Raw genomic sequence first — 20905 nt, 5'->3', positions numbered from 1 at the left:
ACTAGTTAATGGAAGTTTTTAACACATTGCCTTCTTCTTCTACTTGTACTGGTAGAGATTGGAAAGACAAAAGCAAAGTGGGTAGAAGGTGTCCTTTTTGTAGAATCTATTGTGCACTTATTCTGATTTGTATTGTGGTTTGTCTCAAATACTAGTTTGTTTTCCAGATTGCTAGCTGCCCCAGCCAGCGTGATGTCCAACTTAGCATGTTTGCTATGGCTCTTAGTCAACATTTTTTTGAAATACAAGTGAGAGTGAATTTAACAATGTCCTGTATAAAATTCCGTGAAGGTTAACCCATGTGGTATAATATTTAGAGATTCCTATAGACTGGTTCAGTCTGTGCAAGTTAAAATAGTATTCTCTTCCAGATGTTTCTACTTCTTTGAGATGCAAAAGTTACACTGTCATCTCTTAGCATCCTGCTTTTATCAAAGATGCTTAGATCTTATCTAGTAATTAGGGACTTAATCCAGGGTTCTTTAAGTCTCTGGTGGTTTGGGCCAGTATTTTGCTAATCTAACCTAAGTATTTGGCATTGAAGACTTGGAAATACCACGTGATTAAAACTGGAACTGGTAAGGCACACACCTGCACTGGTGTGTTCCGTTTAGAAATCAGCCTGGTCTTCTAGCAGGACAGCAAAGGATAGCAAAAGGCACCTGGAAAGTTAAATAGTGACCCTGAGAAGAGTGAGGATCTTTTCATCCCAAGGATTGAACATTATAAATGAATTGATACTATTCTTGTACTTTCTTCTCTTACCAGTGAAATGGATCGGGGTAGGTAAATCCAGAGAGTCTATGATTCAGCTCTTTTAAGGATTTCCAGTGACGCAAGAAACACTCCTTCAGGAGGGAGGGAAAGGACTTTATTAAATATTTCATTTATGATCTGCAAATTTCAAGAAGAAAGACATCAAAGTGAGTTTTAAACCCTAGAGTTGTTTCCAGTCCCTGAAGATGGCTGGCTGATGTGGAGAGAAACTTCTGGCGTGTTCCAGTGTCAGCCGCCTCCTCTGGCAGAATCGCCGAGTCATGTGTTGCTCCTGCTGCTCACGGTGCCACGTTTTCTTTCAGTGTTTAGTCATAGTATGATCTGTGTTGTTTGAAATCTAAAATAGAATTCCTTTCAGTGTAGTTTTTCTTCACTCTTGTCATTGTGCGTTCTTAGGTTTTATCTCTACTAAACGGGAAGAACAATTAATGCAGTTTTGCACAAATATTTTTTACATTCTGGTCATTCAATTTGTCAGTGTGATCTTTGCTGTTAGGAAAAAAATGATGAAAAGAGGATTCTGTAAACTTTTGTAATGCTATAAATTCTGTTTAACTTGTGAACTGTTTATTTTCTGCTGAGACCATTGCAAATTTGAGCTTTGGCGAGGGAGGGGGAGGGGATTATATTCATGTATCCTTTAATTTGTACAGAACACAAAACTTAATTCACTGTAAATTATTTAATACATTGGGCATTTAATTAAATGTCCAGAGAAAGATGTTCCCTAAAACAACAATCTTAATGTTTAAAAATATTAGTCATTAAAAGATCGTTGTGATAATTGGTGGATATTTTTCTTTAATTTCAGGCATTAACTCTGAAATGTATAGCTGTTTTTTTTTTTTTTATCTTACCATTACTTCCTAAATCTAGTGGATTGATTTTCAACATTGTGCCTGCCAGTATGCCTACAGAATTATCTATAAGTGTCCACATGAACCCAAATTGTCAGTCATAATTTTGATCATGCCTTTATTTTTTCTTTCTTGGAAAAAAAGAGGTGTTTTGACAGTTAGGCTTAACCTACTGTGTTGTAGATTATCCTTCAGTGAACTATTTTAAATGTTTAAATTAGGTGCCACTTAAATTTATTTTATTATACCATCAATAGCTGATTAAAAGGAACCAAATATTTCTAGTATGGTTTGTGTATTGTGTTTTTGTTCTAGTAAAAGAAGTACTGGTAATACTAGTATATAAAAGAGGAGCTTTATTCCTGTAGTATGTAGGGATGGGGTGGGGATACATCAAAACAGACTTAGAAAAGAATGTAAATACCTTTTGTCTTCACTAGACATATTTTTATTAATACTTCAGAAAATTCTGAAATAGAGCCAGCCTTGCTGGATTCAATAAACAAAAAGGATAGTACAGATGATCTTACAAGCCCATTGCCAATCAATAATGACTTTTGTGTAAAATTCATATTTAATATTACAATAAATAATTTTTATTTATGCTAATGGAAGTTGAATGGGCTTTTATTTCTCCTTACCCTTTATCTTCCTACTTGAACTACAGATCAGGTTGAGTTGAAATGGGGTTTTTAAGTCCACATTCTCATCTTGGCTGATAGTGTTGTGTTACTGAAACCATTTTAGTAATGGTCCAGAGGCAGATGTGAAGAACTCGTTCTCCAAAGAGATTACTAAACAAATAAACAAACTTAAAAAAGAAAAAAACAAAAACCAAAAAACCCTTCTTAACTGAGACTTCACCTGGATGTCTCAGTTGGAAGAGCATGTGACTCTTGGTCCCAGGTCGTGTTTGAGCCCCACGTTGGGTATAGAGATTACCAGAAAAAACAAGTGAAGAAAAAAAGCATTGATTCTCCAAGTCACTGCTTTTTTTTTTTTAATCAAAAAAAGTGCAAATCTATTGATGTTGATAGACATTTACTCAATTTTGACCAGGTTGAGTGATTCTCGCCTCTCAGTCTTTAGAAGTGAGCTGTAAGTTGGTTAAGAGAGAGGTTCTGCTCTTCAGATACAGTTGTCTTTGAAATCCTAGGTAACTGTATTACAGTAATCTCTACTGAACAAGAGTATTTGCTAGAATCTGCTAGGTGTTGGGGGTGCGGTGGTATATTGTAAGGCAGCAGCCAGACAAATGTATTTGTAAGCGATCTGCGCCATAATAGGAAAGTTCAGGGTGTTAGGAAGGAGAACTTAACCTCAGTTCAGAAAGAGTCAGAAATGGCCGTTAGCAGAAACAGGATTCAAACAGATCAAGAGGGTGAGTAGTCAGAGGAACAAGGGCAAAGACCCAGAGGCTGAAAACATTTTGGAAAGTTGGAGCAACTAAAAAAAATGAATGAGGGGCTGGTGAGGCAGGTAAAGTTGGCAAAAAGTTGGAGGAGGACTCTGCCAAATAACCAAACTATGTTTTCCCTGAAAAAAGGTCAAGGCCAAAATGTAATAGATATGATTATGGGGGCATAACAGGGACACAGAAAAACTGAAACCAATTTTAAAGTGCAGTAGAAGGGAACTAAATGGCAGAACAAGGTATTTCAGTGGGGAGATGCCCTTTTTAATATATTTATTTTTTATATATTAATGGATTGATAGAGCTGAATGTCCTTCACAATTGAGTATGTGAGTTGAATGCCATTCCAGTCCGAATTGCCAGGGGATTGTCTAACTGGACAAAATTATATTGAAACTTTGGTGGAAAAATGAATGTGCAAGAATTCCTAAGAGAATTTTTGAAAAAAGTTATGTGTCAAGAGGTTGTTCCCCACCAGGTGTTAAAACACTGTTAAGCTCCTGTAGTCAGAGTAAGTGATGTTGTCATGGGAATGAATGAATACACAAGGGGAATGGACTGGGCATTTCAGAGGTAGCTGCAACATACATGGGAGCTTGATAATAGAGGCTTAAAATGGCATTTCATGTCATTGGAAAGTACATTAAAAAACGATAGCAGGGGGCGCCTGGGTGGCTCAGTGGGTTAAGCCGCTGCCTTCGGCTCAGGTCATGATCCCAGGTCCTGGGTTCGAGCCCCGCATCGGGCTTTCTGCTCAGCGGGGAGCCTGCTTCCTCCTCTCTCTCTGCCTGCCTCTCTGCCTGCTTGTGATCTCTCTCTGTCAAATAAATAAATAAATAATCTTAAAAAAACGATAGCAGAAGACTATTATTATTGCAGAAATATTTCTCCCCTCAAATCCATCAATGTTTGCTTCATATATTTGGGGCCCCTGTTGTTTGGTGAATATGTATTTACAATTATTAATATCTCTTGATGACTCTTTTATCAATACATAAGTCCTTTGTTGTGACAGTTTTTGCCTTAGTCTATTTTGTATGATATTAGAATATCTTTTCCCATTCTTTCATTTTCAACCTACTTGAATTTTTTATCTAAAGTGAGTAACCTAAATAAATAGAGTGAGTGACCTGTAGACAGCATACATGACCTTGGGTTAGGCAGAAGACTTCTTGAAGATGATAGTGATAATGCAATCTATAAGTGAAAAAATAAATTGGACTTGATCAAAATTTAGAACTTTCATATTTCAAAAGATACCTCTACGAAAATGAAATGGCAAGCCACAGATAAGGAGAAAATATTTGCAAACTATGTATCTATAAAGAACTTGTCTCCAGGGTATATAATGATATATAATGATCTGGTATAATTAAAAAGAAAATAACCTAATTCAAAAATGGTCAAAATATTTGAATAGACACTTCACCAAAGATATACAAATGACCAAGAAAAGAAGTAGCAACATCATTAATCACATTAGGAAAATGCAAACTAAAACAATACATCCCTTTACAACAATTAGAATGGCTACAATCAAAAAGACACACATGTATTGATGAGGATATGGAGAAATAGGAACCCTTTATACATTGCTGGTAGGAGTGTAAACTGGTGCATTTTACAAGGTTCTTCTAAAAAGTAATTATAAATGTAAAATATGATCTCCACTCCTAGGTGTCTAGCCAAGAGAAATGAAAAGATATGTCCACACAGACTTACAAATGCTGCACAAATGAATGAAGAAAAGGTAGTATATCTATATAATGGGCAAAAAAAGGGATGAAGTCCCTGGTATGACTTCAGAACATTACATTAAATGAAAACAGCCAGATACAGAAGACTGCATATCCCATGATTTCACTTGCATGAAATGTCCAGGAAAGGCAATTTAATTGAGACAGAGAGTAGATTTGTGAGGTTGGGGGCGGGAATGGGGAGCGACTGCAAATGGGCACAACGAATTTTTTAAGATTTTATTTGAGACAGAGAGAGAGAGAAAGCAAGATCACAAGCTGGGGGAGGGGCAGAAGAACAAGCAGACTCTCCACTGAGCAGGGAGCCCAATGGAGGGCTGGGTCCCAGGATTCTGAAATCATGACCTGAGCTGAATTCAGACACAACTGACTGAGCCACCCAGGCACCCCTGGCACAAAGAATTTTTATGGGGTGATGGAAATGTTCTAAAATTGGATTATGGTGATGGTTGCACAGTTGTTTAAATTTACTAAATCACCACACTGTATTTTTTTTTAAGCTTTTATTTATTTGACAGGCAGAAATCACAAGTAGGCAGAGAGGCAGGCAGAGAGAGAGAGGTGGAAGCAGGCTCCCCGCTGAGCAGAGCACCTGATGCAGGGTCCGATCACAGGACCTTGGGATCATGACCTGAGCCGAAGGCAGAGGCTTTAATCCACTGAGCCACCCAGGCACCCAACAATGGGAATGTAAAAACACACTTTTAACCAGTGAGTCAAGGAAGAAATCACAAGGGGCATCAGGAAATACTTAAAAGATGAATGACAACGAAGGCACAACACAGTAAAACCATGGGATGTTGCAAGCATGGGCAGTTCAGTTCAGGAAACTGAAAACAGTTATTAAAGGTCTCACATCAAAAACCTAACTTTACACCTTAAGGTGCCAAAAAAAGAAAGCAACATAAACCCAAAACCAGTAAAAGGAAGGAAATAGTAAAGATGAGAATGAAGAGAAACAAAATAGAGACTAGAAAACAACAGAGAAAATCAGTGAAACTGAAAGTTGGTTATTTTAATTTTCTGTGTTTTCATGTGTGAGGCCACAGTATAAACCCCTGCATATAAGAAGTTTCTGGTCCCTTGATGATTTTCTCATTTTTTCTGTTTTGTCTCTAGGATGCTTATTAGTCAGATGATGGACCCCCTAATTTATTGTTCTAGGTCTCTTATTTTTTTAATTTTTATTTTAAAAAAGATTATTTATTGTGTGAGAGAGAGAGCAAGAGAGAGAGAGCACTTGAGTAGCGGGAGAGCAGCAGGGGGGAGGGAGAAGGGGGTCAGAATCTCAAGCAGACTTCCCTCTGGGTGTGGACCCTGATGTGGAGCTTGATCTCATGATCTGAGCCAAAACCAAGAGTCAGACACTTAACAGACTGAGCCACCCAGGTGCCCTTCTGTGTCTCTTACAACAAAAATCTTCTTTGCCTTTCTATTCCATAAAGAGTTATTCAGATTTTTCTTCCAAAGCTGTCAGATTTTTAATTTTAGCAATCATATTTTTCATTTCCAAGAGCTTTGGAAAGATTGTTCATGTTAGTGGATATCATTATTTTGAGGCATCCTTTGTCAGATGACAATGTTACTCTGTTAGCTTTGTTTAGGCTCCTTGGTGTTCCCTGAATTGTTTCCTCCGGCATCATTTCTTCTCTTTATTTTGGTCTTTGTCTTTCATGTTACGTTGTTTTTCCAACTCTCAGGTGATGGTTAGCTCTTCACATCTGAGACCATGGCAATGGAACACAACCAGAAATTGTGTTCCTGGGGGAAGTTTATCAACTGGTAGGCTTCATTTTGGGGTGTTGAGTGGGGAACCAACTTGTATGTTGGGGGTTACTAGGGGCCAGAATGTAGGATTCTTTTCTTCAGGATCCTTCATTTCTTTAGAAAAGAACCTCTAGTTTTTTGCCTGAGGAATTGATGCCCAATTGTTCAGATAGGCGTATTCACTCTCTGTGTATAGACTTTAATTCTTTTGTTTTTAATTAAGAATTTTAATTAATTCTTTTGTTTTTTACCAGTCTCATAGGTCACTACATCCACAGCAACTTTGGGGTCTGTGGTGTTGGCAGTTTTCCTTCTTGGCTACATCCCCAAGTTCTTCTTTTACTTTTATTTTTCCAACAGTCAGTGATGCAATTATTGAACGGATAATATTCTTACCTGGTCCCCCGTATAACTGCTGGATTATATGTAAGATGGTTTGTCAGCACCAGCAATGAGACTGGTGTCGGGGCTGATGTGCGAACAGATGGCAAGTTCTCTTAAACTTGACTCTCGATTCCCTGCCCTAGGCTGATCACCTAATTCTGAAAAGAATTTGCAACAGGTAAATATTTCAGGATTGTAGCCATCTGGATACACACTTAAGTCAAAAGTTGTTCTGTTATTACTTTAATCTAAAGGTGTCAACTAGGAACTCCGAATGTTGTTTTGTCCAAATGCCATTGTTATGTTAATTTAAAAGGTTTTCTTTCAAAGCAGCCTGTCTTCACAACAGTAGAACTCTGGCAGTGAATTTAGTGGTCTAGGATTAGATGAAATTGTGGCTAATTTCTGGTCCCAATCTGAAATTTAAAACAAATTAATGATTTATTTTAAGACCAATCACTCCTAAATTTTAACATATGGTCAACAACAATTCTGTGCAATAACAAAATAATTTGGTGGATTTAAGACAAATGAATATAATATGTAAAAGAAGGGCGAGAAAAGCACTTGAAACTCAAAAAAAGATTATTCCTGTGTTTCAATCTCTGATCAATAGGCAGACCGTTGAATTAGGCCCAAATGTAAATAAAATTAAATCAGCCATATAAATTGGCATTGGACATCCTAATTTTAGACCCCCACACCCTTTAAGCCCTACATTAATTACGGATCATTTCGTATGATGTTTGTGTCAAACTTCAGATGTTACCATCCCTAAAGTCATACCCACTGGAGTTCCCTTGTACTTTATAACCTCTTATCTACAGTCACAGTTCTGCTGTCCAAAGGTGAGCTTTCAAGGAGGGCTGGGGTTAAATACATCAATCATCTTGATGAACCAAAAAGCAGAGCGTTTCAATGATAGCATCATAACACAAATATATTATGTGTAGTGCTGTCACTGTGTTCGGTGTTTTACTTACGTTAATATCCACAGTAATCCTCACAGACCCGCCCATAGTTTCACCATCTAAGAAAGATTAATGAACTTGGCCAAGTTCACAGGATTGTGAGGGGACCCAACACAGGATTATCTGGCCCCAAAGTCCCTGATCTTTTTCCTGCTCTCTTCCACCAGCCACAGCATGTCAATAGCATGGAAAGATACAAACATTCTTGATATTAAGAATAGATAACATTTCATTGAACCCTGGAGTATGACCAGAAATGCCATCCCTGGAAGGATTTTTTAAATCGAATTTAGTAAAGTGTGTACCTGTCCGTAGTAAGTAACCATGTGACTTCCCGAGGCTTACGGTGGGGTTAACATAGCAAGTCTGACCTTCTGGAGGGTTTCACTGTGTTTCAGGAAATATATCTAAGTGGCTTAGGAGTGTGAGGAATCCCATTCACCAGCCTCAGTGATCCTTGGTCAGAGTTGCCGTGGAGCCGAATGACCCATTCATTTAACGAGGTAAATTCAACAGACTTTTGTGGGGGATTCCTTCTAAATCTCCATGCCCACAGACAGTAGATGCTATCGAGCCTGAAAAATGCTATGCAAATTTGGGGTGGGGAATACTATGGAAAGGACGTGTGAAATGATTTTTGGGATTTCCTTACCATTTGATAAAGTGAAATTATTGTTCATGTGGAATTGTGGGGGTAACGTCTTTGAAAGTCATCATCGAAAAACAAAATGATTAATTGAGAACTACAGAGAAAATTTAACCAACTTGCTGAATACCATTTACTCCAGGTACTTTAATAATTTAATATCATTTAATATTTTCACTTGGAACAATTTAAGAGATTTTCAAGGATAACTTTGATTCTATGTGATTATTACCTTAGGCTTTGGTTTTAGAACTTAATCCCTATATAAGATACAATTCCATTGCCTTGGGTTTTTTGTTTTTGTTTTTGTTTTTTGGCACGTGCTGATTCTTTGTCAGTAATAATATAATGGCTAACTTTTTTTTGAAGGGTTATAAATGTTACATGTAGAACGCTAAAGTCTTCACCTGGATATCTCAGTTCTCTTAGGTAGATACTATTTTTATCCTTTTGCAGATGAGAGAACGGAAGTTCAGAGAATCTAAGGGTCACACTGCTATTGAGAACATATATTTTATTTTTGCAGCATGAGTTCTTTTAAGTATTTGGTGCCAGGGTGAGGAATACAAGGGCAATTTTTGTCTGAGGGGCCATCCTAATCCTCCCAAGCTCAAGTTCTCTGAGGACAAAGTCTTCATTTCTTACACTGTGTCTTGCCCATAGTCTGTGTTGCCTAAATATTCCCTAAAGAAATGAATGAGCCCCCATGCCCTGAGGAGGAATTTTTTACTGAAGAAGAACTTCTTGCGTAATAACTGATCTATCACGATCTCTATTTAATCTGTTTCTCACCAATTCCCAAAAAGAAATAAGAACTGACCATGAAATACAAATCAGTCCTAAGCCCTGCCTTTAAAATCTGATCACAAGGACTGGTCAGATGGTCAAGAGGAAAAAACCCACCATCCTGATACACAACTTACCATCCAGCTTACTCTGTGAGGAGCCCTTCCCCCAAAAGACTCCTTCAAGGAGTCAGCCTCTTGATTCAAACAAATGCTTGACTGAGCCCCTGCTGTGTTCGCTCTCAGTGCTCAGATTTATGACCCCTCTTTCTTGGGTCTCGCCTGCCTGACTGTTGTTTACAAAACAATGGCCAACCAAGTATCTGGCAAATCCATCCAATTCTCCACTGTTCCCAGCTATATCAGCCGCCAAACCACTGCTTCCTAAACTTGGCTGCATGGTGGGATTAATCTGGCAAGATTTTAAGGTATTGATGCCACCCTCTCCCAGCGGGAGATCCAGGTTTGAACGGTCTGGTTCTGTCCTGGGCATTGGGATTGCGAAAAGTGATGTCACTGAGGTTAAGAACATTTAGCCTAACCGTTGCCATGGCCTCCTGACTCACCATATTCATCTCTGCCCCACCCGACTCCCCAGCCTGCCTCCTTTTCCTTCTCCACAGTTAGAGCAATCTTCTCAAAATGTGTTTTTAATCATGTCACCTCTGTCCTCCTTCCAAACTTTTTGGTTTCCCATTAATCTTAGCCTAGAGGTGTCACAGCTGAAAATGACCTGTAAACCCTCTCCTTGTTCGAGCCTCAGCCAGCTCCACCCTTCCTGACTTCTGTGCTTTCGTCTATTTCTTTGGTACTTTTTTTTTAGTTCCTCAAACATGTCACGCCCCTACCACAGGGCTTTTGCACATGCCCTACTCACTGGGAAGCTCTTCCCAGACTCCTTGCCTGGTGAACTTCTAGCTCATCATTTCCTCAGAGACTTGTTGTTGTCCCTTTCTGACTTGTTAAGTGCTCCTACGCCATCACATAAACTCTGCTTCCTAGCATGTATGGCAGGTGAAATTGTATGCTTATTTCTCTCCTCGTTCCCCACTGAAGCTTCCTGAACATAGAAACTTTGTGTCTATTTTTGCTTGATGTGGTATTGCCAAAACCTTGCACAATGCCTGGCATCCAAGTAGGCTCTCAAATTATTTACTGAAAGAACACAGATGAATGAATCAAAGTGCTCTCAACAGCAGATCTATCACCAAACCCCACTGATGTCACCTCCAAAATATCTCTGGAATCCATTCATTCTTTTTCGTCTTCCCTGCTGCTCCAAGCTGCCATCATCTCTGTTCTAAACTAGTAAACGGTTCCCTCACTGGTCTGCCTGCCCTGCCTCCTGTTCATCTCCAAACAGGGTCTTAGCAGCAGTCAGAGTGATCTTTTAAAAATACAAATGACAGGGCCCTCCTCTCTTCGAAACCCGTTCAGATCTTCCCTTTGGACTTGGAGTGGAACCTGGGCGTCTTCCTATGCATACCCTCACTGACTACACGCCAGCTCTGCTGTCTCCTTTCTGTTCCTCAAACACGTTGAGGCCTTTCCTGCTTTCAAGCTTTCACGCTTACTGCTCCTTTAAATGCTCTTCATGTGACTCATTGCTATTTTCCAGGGCTCAGCTAAAACCGTATAGAGGTTTTTTTCCCTGACTGCACTATTAAAGGTAACTTCCCTTAGCCGCACTTATCACCCTGCTCATTTCCCTTACAGCCCTACTACAGTCTATAATTTTTTTAAAAGATTTTTATTTCTTTATTTGACAGAGACACAGCTAGAGAAGGAACAAAGCAGAGGGAGTGGGAGAAGGAGAAGCAGGCCCTTGTAAAGCAGGGAGCCCAATGCGGGGCTTGATCTCAGGACCCTGGGATCATGACCTGAGCCAAAGGCAGATGCTTGACGACTGAGCCACCCAGGCGCCCCCAGTCTATAATTTTTTAAAAATGTCCTTAGTTATGCTCTGTACCTCACCCCCTCTCCAAAGAATGTCAGCTCCTTGGGAGCAGGTATCTCGTCAACCCCCACCAGACATACAGTGGCTACTTCATAATGGGTGCCGATGAGCGAATCATCTAACGGTTGCTGGCTTCCAAGATGGATCCCAGGAATTCTCACCCCCTGGCATCCGTGCCTTATATCATCCCCTTGCACACTGCCTTAGGGCTGGCTGTGTGCAACTGGTAGGACACCTCAGAAGTGACAGTGTGTATCTTCTGAGCCTAGGTCATAAAAGGCATTGCAATTTCCCCCTTCATTGGCTGTTCCAGGGCAGGACCCATGGCACCCCTATGGGGAGCCCACTCGGAAAGGCACCGAGAACCCCATCGCCAGCCAGCGTATGAGTGATGGCCATGTGAATGAGCCACCCTGGACATGGATCCTCCGGCCCCAGTCAAGCCTTCAGATGATCGAGGGCTCACTGACCTCTGGCTGACCCCTTGAGAGACCTGAGCCCGAACTGCCCAGCTAAAAGATAGAAATCATCATCATTCATCTTCTAAGTCACTAGGCCTTGGAATGCTACATTACTCCAGGAAAGATGACTAATGTGCACTCAATCCGTGGTTCAGTGACTGGAGCCGTGAATATTTCAACATAAATTACCTCTTGAATGGGTTAGGCCTCAGACCTCCCAGGGGAGGGGACTGTTTGACCCTGTTCCTATCTTAAGTTTCCTGCCTGTGCTTTCCAGCGCCTTATTTCAGTCGTCTATGGATGCCAACTTGACACTTCTGCCAAAAACGGTTCTTTACATCAGAGGCACCGACAATTCTGCCAGACGTGGAAAGCAATGAGCTTTAATTTCCCTCTCCTCTCTCATGAATTCTCTCTTAATATCACCTTTCCCACTCCAGCTCCTACACCACATGAGTCTTCTTCCCATTTCCCACGAAGCCTCCTCAGTTCAATTCAAGAGCAAGGGTTGGGAGTGCGACAAATCTGGATGACCTGCATTGACGACTTACCAGCTTGAGGAAGTTTCCTGAAGTCTCTAAGACTCAGTCTTCTCTTCTGCTACATGCAGTAAATAATAAGACCTCTTTTCACGGTGGCTGTTAGGACTCATGGCAACCACGAGTGTGGACACACTTGGGTATCCCACTTAGTACAGTTCTGGGCACAGGACAGATACTTTAAATAGTAACAATTTATCCTAAAATGCAGACATTGAATCTCCACTCTACACAGGCACAGGCAAGTTCAGAGGAGCTGAGTGTCTTGCTCAACACTGCAGAGCTAGAATGTGCAGGCCAGCAGCTCCTAAGGCCCCAGTCCTGCCCACGCTTCCACAACTCCATCCTGCCTGACTGCCAACATAGTCGTGCCTTCTCCAACCCATCCTGAGCAGGCCGACTCACCAATAGCCTCCGAGGCCACCTGGGCTCTCCCTTGACAGGTCCTAAGATGGCTCTGATTGTTCAGATGAAACTTTCCAGACTCCCTCCTTGAACTCCTCTTCAGTTCCAGCCATTCTGTCCTAATTTGCCAACTGCATGGGATCCCCCACTTCCTCCTGCCTGGCCCAGACAGGCCAGCGTCCTCATGTCTGGCATGCTCCCTGCTCCCCCACCCTCCACAAGGCTCACCCCTCTAGCTGCAGGGTCCCTGTCTGCAGTGTGCACCACTTTTCTGCCTCAGACCTCTTCCAGCGGGGCCCAGCTTGGGGCCCCATGGCCTCATGTTCTAGACCCATCTTCCTACTCTGCTAGTCGCTTCTCAATCATTCAGTGATAGGCTGATGGTTTCTTCATCTTCCCGATCAGACTGGGAACTTCCCGTCTCTGAGGTCGGAGCCTGGACTTGTGTTCACCTCCTCCCCTGGCACCCAGCATGGTGCTAGGGACACAGGAGATGGTAAATATCAAACCCCTTTGCTAAACACTCACCTGGGGCTGTAGGTTTGGAAAAAATTAGGAATTGTCTAAAACAAGCACAGGAGAAAACCTTCTATGTCCGTCTAACTGGAGTCCCTCATAGCAGAGCAATTGTAAAGAAGGTCCTGTTTACTATCGTTTTGGTAACTCAAGGCCCACCCAAATTCCCACGTGGGAGGGAAGACGATTTCCTACTCAGTCAGTCTTGAAAAGGCAAGCTGCTTAGCCAGCTCTGTGGGGACAGGAGCCCCACTGACACCTCCTGACCACCAATTCTTTCTAGCTGCTCAGTACCTGGAGGCGTCTGTTCCCCCCAGGCCTCACCCTTCAGCCCCTAACATGCACTCCCACCCACCCCAAACTTCTTTAATACAACCCTCCCGGGGATCCTCACTTCCACCATCCCTCACTCCCTCCTGGCACCTCCTTCCTCTCTCAGCCTCCAATCCTCTCCCCTCCCAGACCCCAGCTTTTCACTGCTGGTAACCTCTCATGCCAGATGCCTCCTGCCCATTTCCGCTCCATCCGGCTTCCTCTACTGCCCCATCTCCGTGGCTCCACTGACTGGAGAATGCCTGGTTCCATCTGCTTCCCGTCTTCCTGGTTGCTGTGATTCCTGGTTCCCTTGGGACCTGAGCCCCATCTCTGGCCTAGCACTCCATCTAGGCCGCTGCCCTTCAAAGGGGAGAACAGAAGGAAGGGCCTATCCTTCTCACCCCCAGCCACCACCCCTGCTGTCCTTCTATGCATTTCCTTGTTCTTGTTCAAGCAAAAAGAAAGAAAATTATTAAATAAATAGTAATGCAAATGACTCTCAGCTGTGACAAAGGCAGTATTGCTTAAGGGTCAAGCACAGAATCCTATATCTCAAATGGCTTTGGTCTGAATTCTGCTTCTCCCACCTACTGTGCTGTGATCTGGGGCTGCTTAATTAATTGTTTCTGCAACTTGATCTCCTTTATTGTAAAATGGGGTAAGTAATAACACTTACCTTAAAAGCTCTTAAGAGAACAAAATATGTGTCTGCTACAGTGTAAGAGCCCCCAGAAATTGTGAGGTTTGCTCATTTAGAAAGTCTGTCAATGCAGCAACTCCTCCCACTTGCTAAAATTCAAAGCATCAATGACAACAGGAATACAGGTAATGTCTACATCGGTGTCCATGTGTGTACCCCCAGGGTCACGTGGTGTGGGGGCTTGGTTGTTCATACTCACACAGGTTGCAACATAGACAGAAATTTTTGAAATTTTTGAAATATGTCTTCAAATGTCAAATAATTGTTATAAAGCCATTTAAAATGGAAGAATAAGAAAGAAAAAAATTTCCCTTAATAATACGTTTAGGCACAATAAGGAATCTGTTGAGTAACAAGGGGCTCAGTGAGATGTAGTCACACTTGAGTATGCTTCCTACCAAGAACATCTGTGCATTTTTATCCTTGATTCCATAGGGAGCTAGAAAAAAGAGGAGAGGAGGAAGCAGCCTTGGTTCAGTCTCAAAATTCTTCCTGCTTTAGGCACACATGAATGCTTTCCCCCAATTTGACTGGTCCCTGATGGCAGCGAACCCACGAGAAAGGCTCATCTGAGGGGAGGCTGATCTCAGAGAGTAAGAGCGGTTGACCTGACTTACCGATCTTGTAAAATGGCAGAGAATAGTCTCTTTGGTAGGTGGTTTCTTTATACCATGGTTCAGCAGGCTTTGAATGTCTTCGGAAACAAATATAACGAATGAGAGTTTGTTGGTCTAGTTGAGGCTGAATCGGACGTTTTCTCTGGGGTGGGATTGTCAAGTCTATGAGAGGTCTAAATGAAAATAGAAAGAGCTTACTGACCACCCAGTAGAAGAAAAGCATTCCATGTTCTCATCAGCTGAGATCCACTCTCTGGAAATGGCCAGGAGGCTACCGAGATGCCATTGGCAAGACTCCATAGCTCCAGGGTCAGCCCAGCAGTTTTCAGTGGGTGGCTCAGGGATCCTGGTTCCCTGCTCCCCTGCTTTAACATCCTTCCTCCTGCCCAATCACAGGTTACAGAAGGTGACCTGCATGAAAACTTCTGTAGGGTCTGCTCATGCGTGGCTACTTCCTGTACTCCAGATCTCCCCAATGCCCTTTCCCATTGTAATTTTTCAGTATAACTGAAATTAGTTATAACTTTCCTGTACCTCCACTCAGATAACTACCCTCTGAAGGTAAAAATAAAGAAGAATCAGTATATAATGGGGGAATAGCTTCATGCACTTCTGGGAGTACACATTCACTGGGCAACTTGTGGGAGAATACTTTGGTGATGAGTATTGATATCCTTAAAATGTGCATATACCTTGTCGCAGCAACTCCAGAAAGTAGGAATGTCAGCAAAGACTTAGCTCCTAGAATGCTCACCAAAGTATTTTATGATCATAAAGGAATGGATATAATCTTCATGTGAAAAAAAGGGGGATTATTTAGAAAATGATATGAATATATATAAGAGTACCCTACACCGCTAAAAGTGGTGCTGTAGAATTATAAATTTTGAGATGGGAAAGAGTCTGCAATACAGAATTAGGTCTAAACAAAGGTTTCAGTTGAAATGAACACTTTAAATGGATGAGTTGTATGGGATGTGAATGATCTCAAAAGTATTATAAAGAACAAGGTTTCAATCAACAAAATATTATCAATCTGAATTCAACAATACATGAAAAGGATCATACACCATGATCAAGTGGGATTTATTCCTGGGCTGCAAGGATGGTTCAGCATCTGTAATTCAATCAACAAAATATGCCACATTAACAAATTGAGGGATAAAAACCATACAATCATCTCAATAGATGCAAAAAAACATTTGACAAAATTCAACATCTATTTATGATTTAAAAAAAACTGTCAACAATGTGGGTATCAAGGGAACATATTTCAGTGTAATAAAGGCCCTATCTGACAAAGCTCACAGCTAACATCATACTCAAAGGTAGAAAGCTGTAAGCTTTTCCTCTAAGATCAGAAATAAGACAAGGATGCTCACCCTCACCACTTTTATCCGACATAGTTTTGGAAGTCCCATCCAGAGCAATTAGGCAAGGAAAAGAAATAAAAGGTATCCAAATAGGAAAAAAATAAGTAAATTGTCTCTATTTGCAAATAACATCATTGTATGCAGAAAACCCTACAGACTCCACAAAAAAACCTGTTAGAACTAATAAAGGAATTCAGTAGTGACTCCTGGGTGGCTCAGTCGTTAAGCATCTGCCTTCAGCTCAGGTCATGAACCCAGGGTCCTGGGATCAAGCCCTGTGTTGGGCTCCCTGCTCTGTGGGAAGCCTGCTTCTCCCTCTCCCATTCCCCCTGTTTGTGTTCCCTCTCTCGCTGTGTCTCTCTCTGTCAAATAAATAAATAAAATCTCAAAAAGAAATAATAAAGGAATTCAGTAAAGTTGTAGGATACAAAATCAATATACAAAAATTTATTGCATTTCTATGCACTAACAAGGGACTATCAGACAGAAATTAAGGCAACAATCCCATTTACAATTGCATCAAAACAATAAAATACTTAGGAGTAAATTTAACCAGGCGAAAGAACTGTAATCTGAAAACTGTAAGGCACTGACAAAAGAAATGGGAGAAAGCACAAATAAACGGGAAGATAGTCTGTGCTCATGAATTGGAAGAATTAATATTGCTAAAGTGGTCATACTATCAAAGCAACCTACATTTTCAATGCAACCCCTATCAAAATTCCGGACATTTTTCATAGAACTAGAACAAAGAATCCTAAGATTTGACCCATACAAGACCAAAATAGCCAAAGCAACCTTGAGAAAGAAGAACATAGAGGAGATATCATCCTTCCTGATTTCATATTATGAACTACAGTAATCAAAACAGTATACTATTGGAATAAAAATAGACACATAGATCAGCAGAACAGAACAGTGAACACAGAAATAAACCCACATCTATGTAGCCAATTAATTTATGACAAGGGAACCAAAAGTATACAATGGGGAAAGGATAGTTTCTTCAATAAGTAGTGTTGGGAAACTGGAAAGCCACATGCAACACATAAAGCTATTTTATAACATACACAAAAATCAACTCAAAATAGGTTAAAGACATGAAGGTAAGACCTAAAACCATAAAACTCAGAAGAAAACATAGGGAGTAAATTCCTTAACATCAATCTTGGCAAGGATTTTTTTTTTTTTTTTTTTGGATTTGACACCAAAAGGAAAGGCAACAAAAAAATAAATGGGACTACATCAAATTAAAAAGCTTTTATTGCACAGTAAAGGAAGCCAACAAAATAAAAAGGCAACCTGCAGAATGGCAGAAAATACTTGCCAATCATAGATCTGATAAGGACTTTATATCCAAATACCTCAATAACTCCTTCAACTCAATAGCAAAAATACAATATGATTAAAAAATGGGCAGAGAATCTGAATAGACATTGTTTTTCCAAAGAAGATGTACAGAGGGCAAACAGGTTCATGAAGAGGGCTCCAAGTCACTAATTGTCAGGGAAATGCAAATGGAAACCACAGCGAGCTATCAGCTCACAACTGTTAGAATGGCTGTTATCAAAATGGCAAGAGATAAGAAGTGTTGGCAAAAAAAAAAAAAAAAAGAAAGAAAGAAAAGGAACCCTTGTGCACTGTTGGCAGGAATGCAAACTGATGCAGCCCTGTGGAAAACAGTATGTGGGTCCCTCAAAACATGAAAAATAGGACTATCATATGATCCAGTAATTCCACTTCTGGATGTTTATCAGAAAGAAAATGAAATTCCTGTCTCAAAGAGATAGCTGCACCCCCACGTTCATTGTGGTGTTAATTGCAAAGGCCAAGACACAGAAACAATCGAAGTGGTCATTGACGGACGAATGGATGGAGATGTTGTGTATGCGTATAAAACGGAATACTATTCAGCCACGAAAAGAAGGAAAACCTACCATTTGCTGCAACAGGGATGGACCTTGAGGACATTGTGCCAAGTGAAATGTCAAATAGAGAAAGACAAGTACTATATGATCTCACTTAAATGTGGAATATAAAAAAAACAAATGCATAGAAAAAGAGAACAGAATGGTGGTTGCCAGAGGCAGAGGTGGGGGATGGGGTAAAAAGGGTGAAGGAGGTCAAAGGGATAAACTTCCAGAAAGTAAGTTCTGGAAATATAATGTACTGTATGGTGATTATAATTAATAATACTGTATCGTATATTTGGGAGGTGCTAAAACAGATCTTAAAAGTTTCATAATAAATAAAAAAAGTTTCAAATAAAATCTTTGAAAAAATACTATTCATTCCATTTTATGTAGATCTGGAATATTCTGCATGATTATCTCTGAGTGTGACACTATGGGTAATTTCAATTCTTTTTTTATTAATGTTTTCTGAATGTTGTAATAAACGTGCATATCTTTAAATTTTATTTTATTTTCCTTTTTTTTTTTTTTTAGTAATTTCTACTCCTAATGTGGGGCTTGAACTCACGACCCAGAGACTGAGAGTCACACGTTCTACCAACTGAGACAGCCAGTTACCCCAACATGGGTATTTTTGAACTATAAATTATATGAAATGAGCACCTCTAGGTGTGAAAAATATCAGATGTTGGGTGAGATTTAGGAACATCTAAACCCAATCATCTATTCGTAGGATGTAGTCTTACTTGATGGGGTCACCATGATTAATCACATTTATTTTTTTTAATTTTTTTTTTAGATTTTATTTATTTATTTGACAGACAGAGATCACAAGTAGGGAGAGAGGCAGGCAGAGAGAGAGAAGGAAGCAGGCTCCCTGCTAAGCAGAGAGCCCAATATGGGGCTCGATCCCAGGACCCTGAGACCATGACCTAAGCCGAAGGCAGAGGCTTAACCCACTGCGCCCCCCAGGCGCCCCAATTAATCACATTTAAACAAGGTGACTGAAACTATATAATCATAATGTATTGTGATTCCATATTTGGGTTAAAAACTTGATTATAATGGGCCTTCTTCAATGAGTGGTTAGCAGAAATGGATAGGTTCTGTCCAAAGTTCAGGAAAAGCAAGGGCGAGAATGTTACGGTTTGGGTGTGGTACAGGTTGGGGGTGGGGAGTGGAGGGTGGAGGGGTATCTGGTGGGTGGAAGGGGCTCCATGGTTCATCACCTTGGAGAAACATCAAGAATTCCTGCCCACCTCCACTTGCTCTTATTTTATGCTTAACAGGCACTGGGGCTTGTAAAGTGGCTACCCTAAATGGTGGACAGGAACACTCCTTTCCCTACAAGGGCATGCCCCACACCCCCGCAACGATCAAACATCAGTTGCCTGACCAACAGGTCAGTCCTTTGTGAGGTTGGGTTCTGTGTGACCATCCCGGATGTCTGGTCACTTCTGTGCCTGGCTTTGGAACCACATCCTGGTGATTGTCCTGCTGGACTGGCAGCCCACTCTGCCTTCGCCTTGGGTGTTTCTATGAAACCAGAAGAGTCGCCATTTTCAAGTAATACATCAGTGTCCTGAAGATAAGACTTTCATTCAAAGGATCCGATTCTAATACTGGAAACACTAAGTTGGTAGAGGAATATATCTGGGGAAGGTAAGCCACGAGACGCCTATCAAATTAAACTACAACCACAAAAAACTGAAGATAGGACTTGTCCCAAGAACTGCATTATTTCCCATTTTTTTGTTTGTTTTATTGCTTTGTTTTGTTTTGGTGAGAGGAGTGGAAAGTGCTTAGGGGCTTGTCTTTTCCTTCTTTTTAACTAGAAGCTTACTAAAGTCACTGAGTGGTATGTGCACTCAGTTTCCCCCTTAAGGCTGGTCTTGGGCGGGCACTAGTCTCGTCAGAGTCAAGTAGAAGTAGAGTCAAGGTTCCCTTTGCCTGAGCCATCCTATGGTGAGGACTGACATTCAGGTACTGGGTATTGGAGTCGGGGGTGTCGTCACAGCCCACAGAACCCATGGGGAGAGTGCCCTGATGGTGGGGCCACCCTCGACAAGAGTTTAGTCTATTGTGTATTTAAATTAGAACACAAAGCCCTGAACTGAAAATCAAGAAAACGTGCATAGTTCCAAGTACCAGCTTTCACACCAACCAACTGTACCTCAGGTACAAGACATGGCACTTCTCTGGGCTAAATCTTATTCACTTAACTGGATCAGAATGACCTTTAATGCTACTTCTAGTTTGATCTTCTATTAAGTTAAGACTCTGTGCTGCTTAATAGATGGCATGGCTCCCTTTTCCTTACATGGAGGCTAATCTAGAGTTGACTATAGTAAAGGTGATTAAGAGAAGAAATTTGTAAAATATATTAGACAATGAGTTCAAAATTATAGCAATCATATTTCGAATGCTTACTGTGTTCTGGAATTTTACACCAATTATTTTACCTAACAGATAAGGTAACTGACTCCAGAGAAGGATTTAGAGAGAAGGTTGCCCACGATCAACCATTTCAAAAGTTAACTCAAATTGTGGCTCCTAACTACTATGGTTTCTAGCCTCTCCAAACTAGAAAATAATATCGAAGTGACTGTTTTTTATTTTTTCCTTTTCTTCTTGTTAAAAATCGCATCTGGAAAGGCAGAAACCATTTAGGCCAAATTCAAAATTTTACTGAGAGAGAAACTGAGTCTCAGGAAGGGTAAGTTTTTTGAACAAGGTGAAACTCTGAACTCA

The 20905-nt window shown here is 40.8% G+C and overlaps 2 protein-coding genes across 4 annotated transcripts in view; one reads left to right on the top strand and one right to left on the bottom strand.

Moving 5' to 3' along the window:
* The window catches only part of ADSS2 (adenylosuccinate synthase 2), a 35341-nt gene extending 33420 nt beyond the window's left edge, over positions 1–1921 (top strand). Inside the window, exon 13 of the mRNA XM_047704962.1 lies at positions 769–1921. Within this exon, the coding sequence (XP_047560918.1) occupies positions 769–821 (53 nt within the window). The 3' untranslated portion in view covers positions 822–1921. The remainder of the gene's footprint in view (positions 1–768) is intronic.
* A 5262-nt stretch (positions 1922–7183) lies between these two features.
* The window catches only part of C15H1orf100 (chromosome 15 C1orf100 homolog), a 28923-nt gene continuing 15201 nt past the window's right edge, over positions 7184–20905 (bottom strand). For all 3 annotated transcript variants that reach the window (XM_047705835.1, XM_047705836.1, XM_047705838.1), the window contains 2 exons: positions 14869–15041; positions 7184–7372 (listed from right to left, as the gene is read on the bottom strand). In XM_047705835.1, coding sequence (XP_047561791.1) covers positions 7281–7372; positions 14869–15041 — 265 coding nt within the window. In that variant the 3' untranslated portion in view covers positions 7184–7280. The remainder of the gene's footprint in view (positions 7373–14868; positions 15042–20905) is intronic.

The sequence above is a fragment of the Lutra lutra genome, chromosome 15 (genome assembly GCF_902655055.1).
Source record: "Lutra lutra chromosome 15, mLutLut1.2, whole genome shotgun sequence".
Taxonomy (NCBI): domain Eukaryota; kingdom Metazoa; phylum Chordata; class Mammalia; order Carnivora; family Mustelidae; genus Lutra; species Lutra lutra.
Note: the sequence above shows the minus strand (reverse complement) of the source record. Positions and strands in the feature narration are given on the sequence as shown.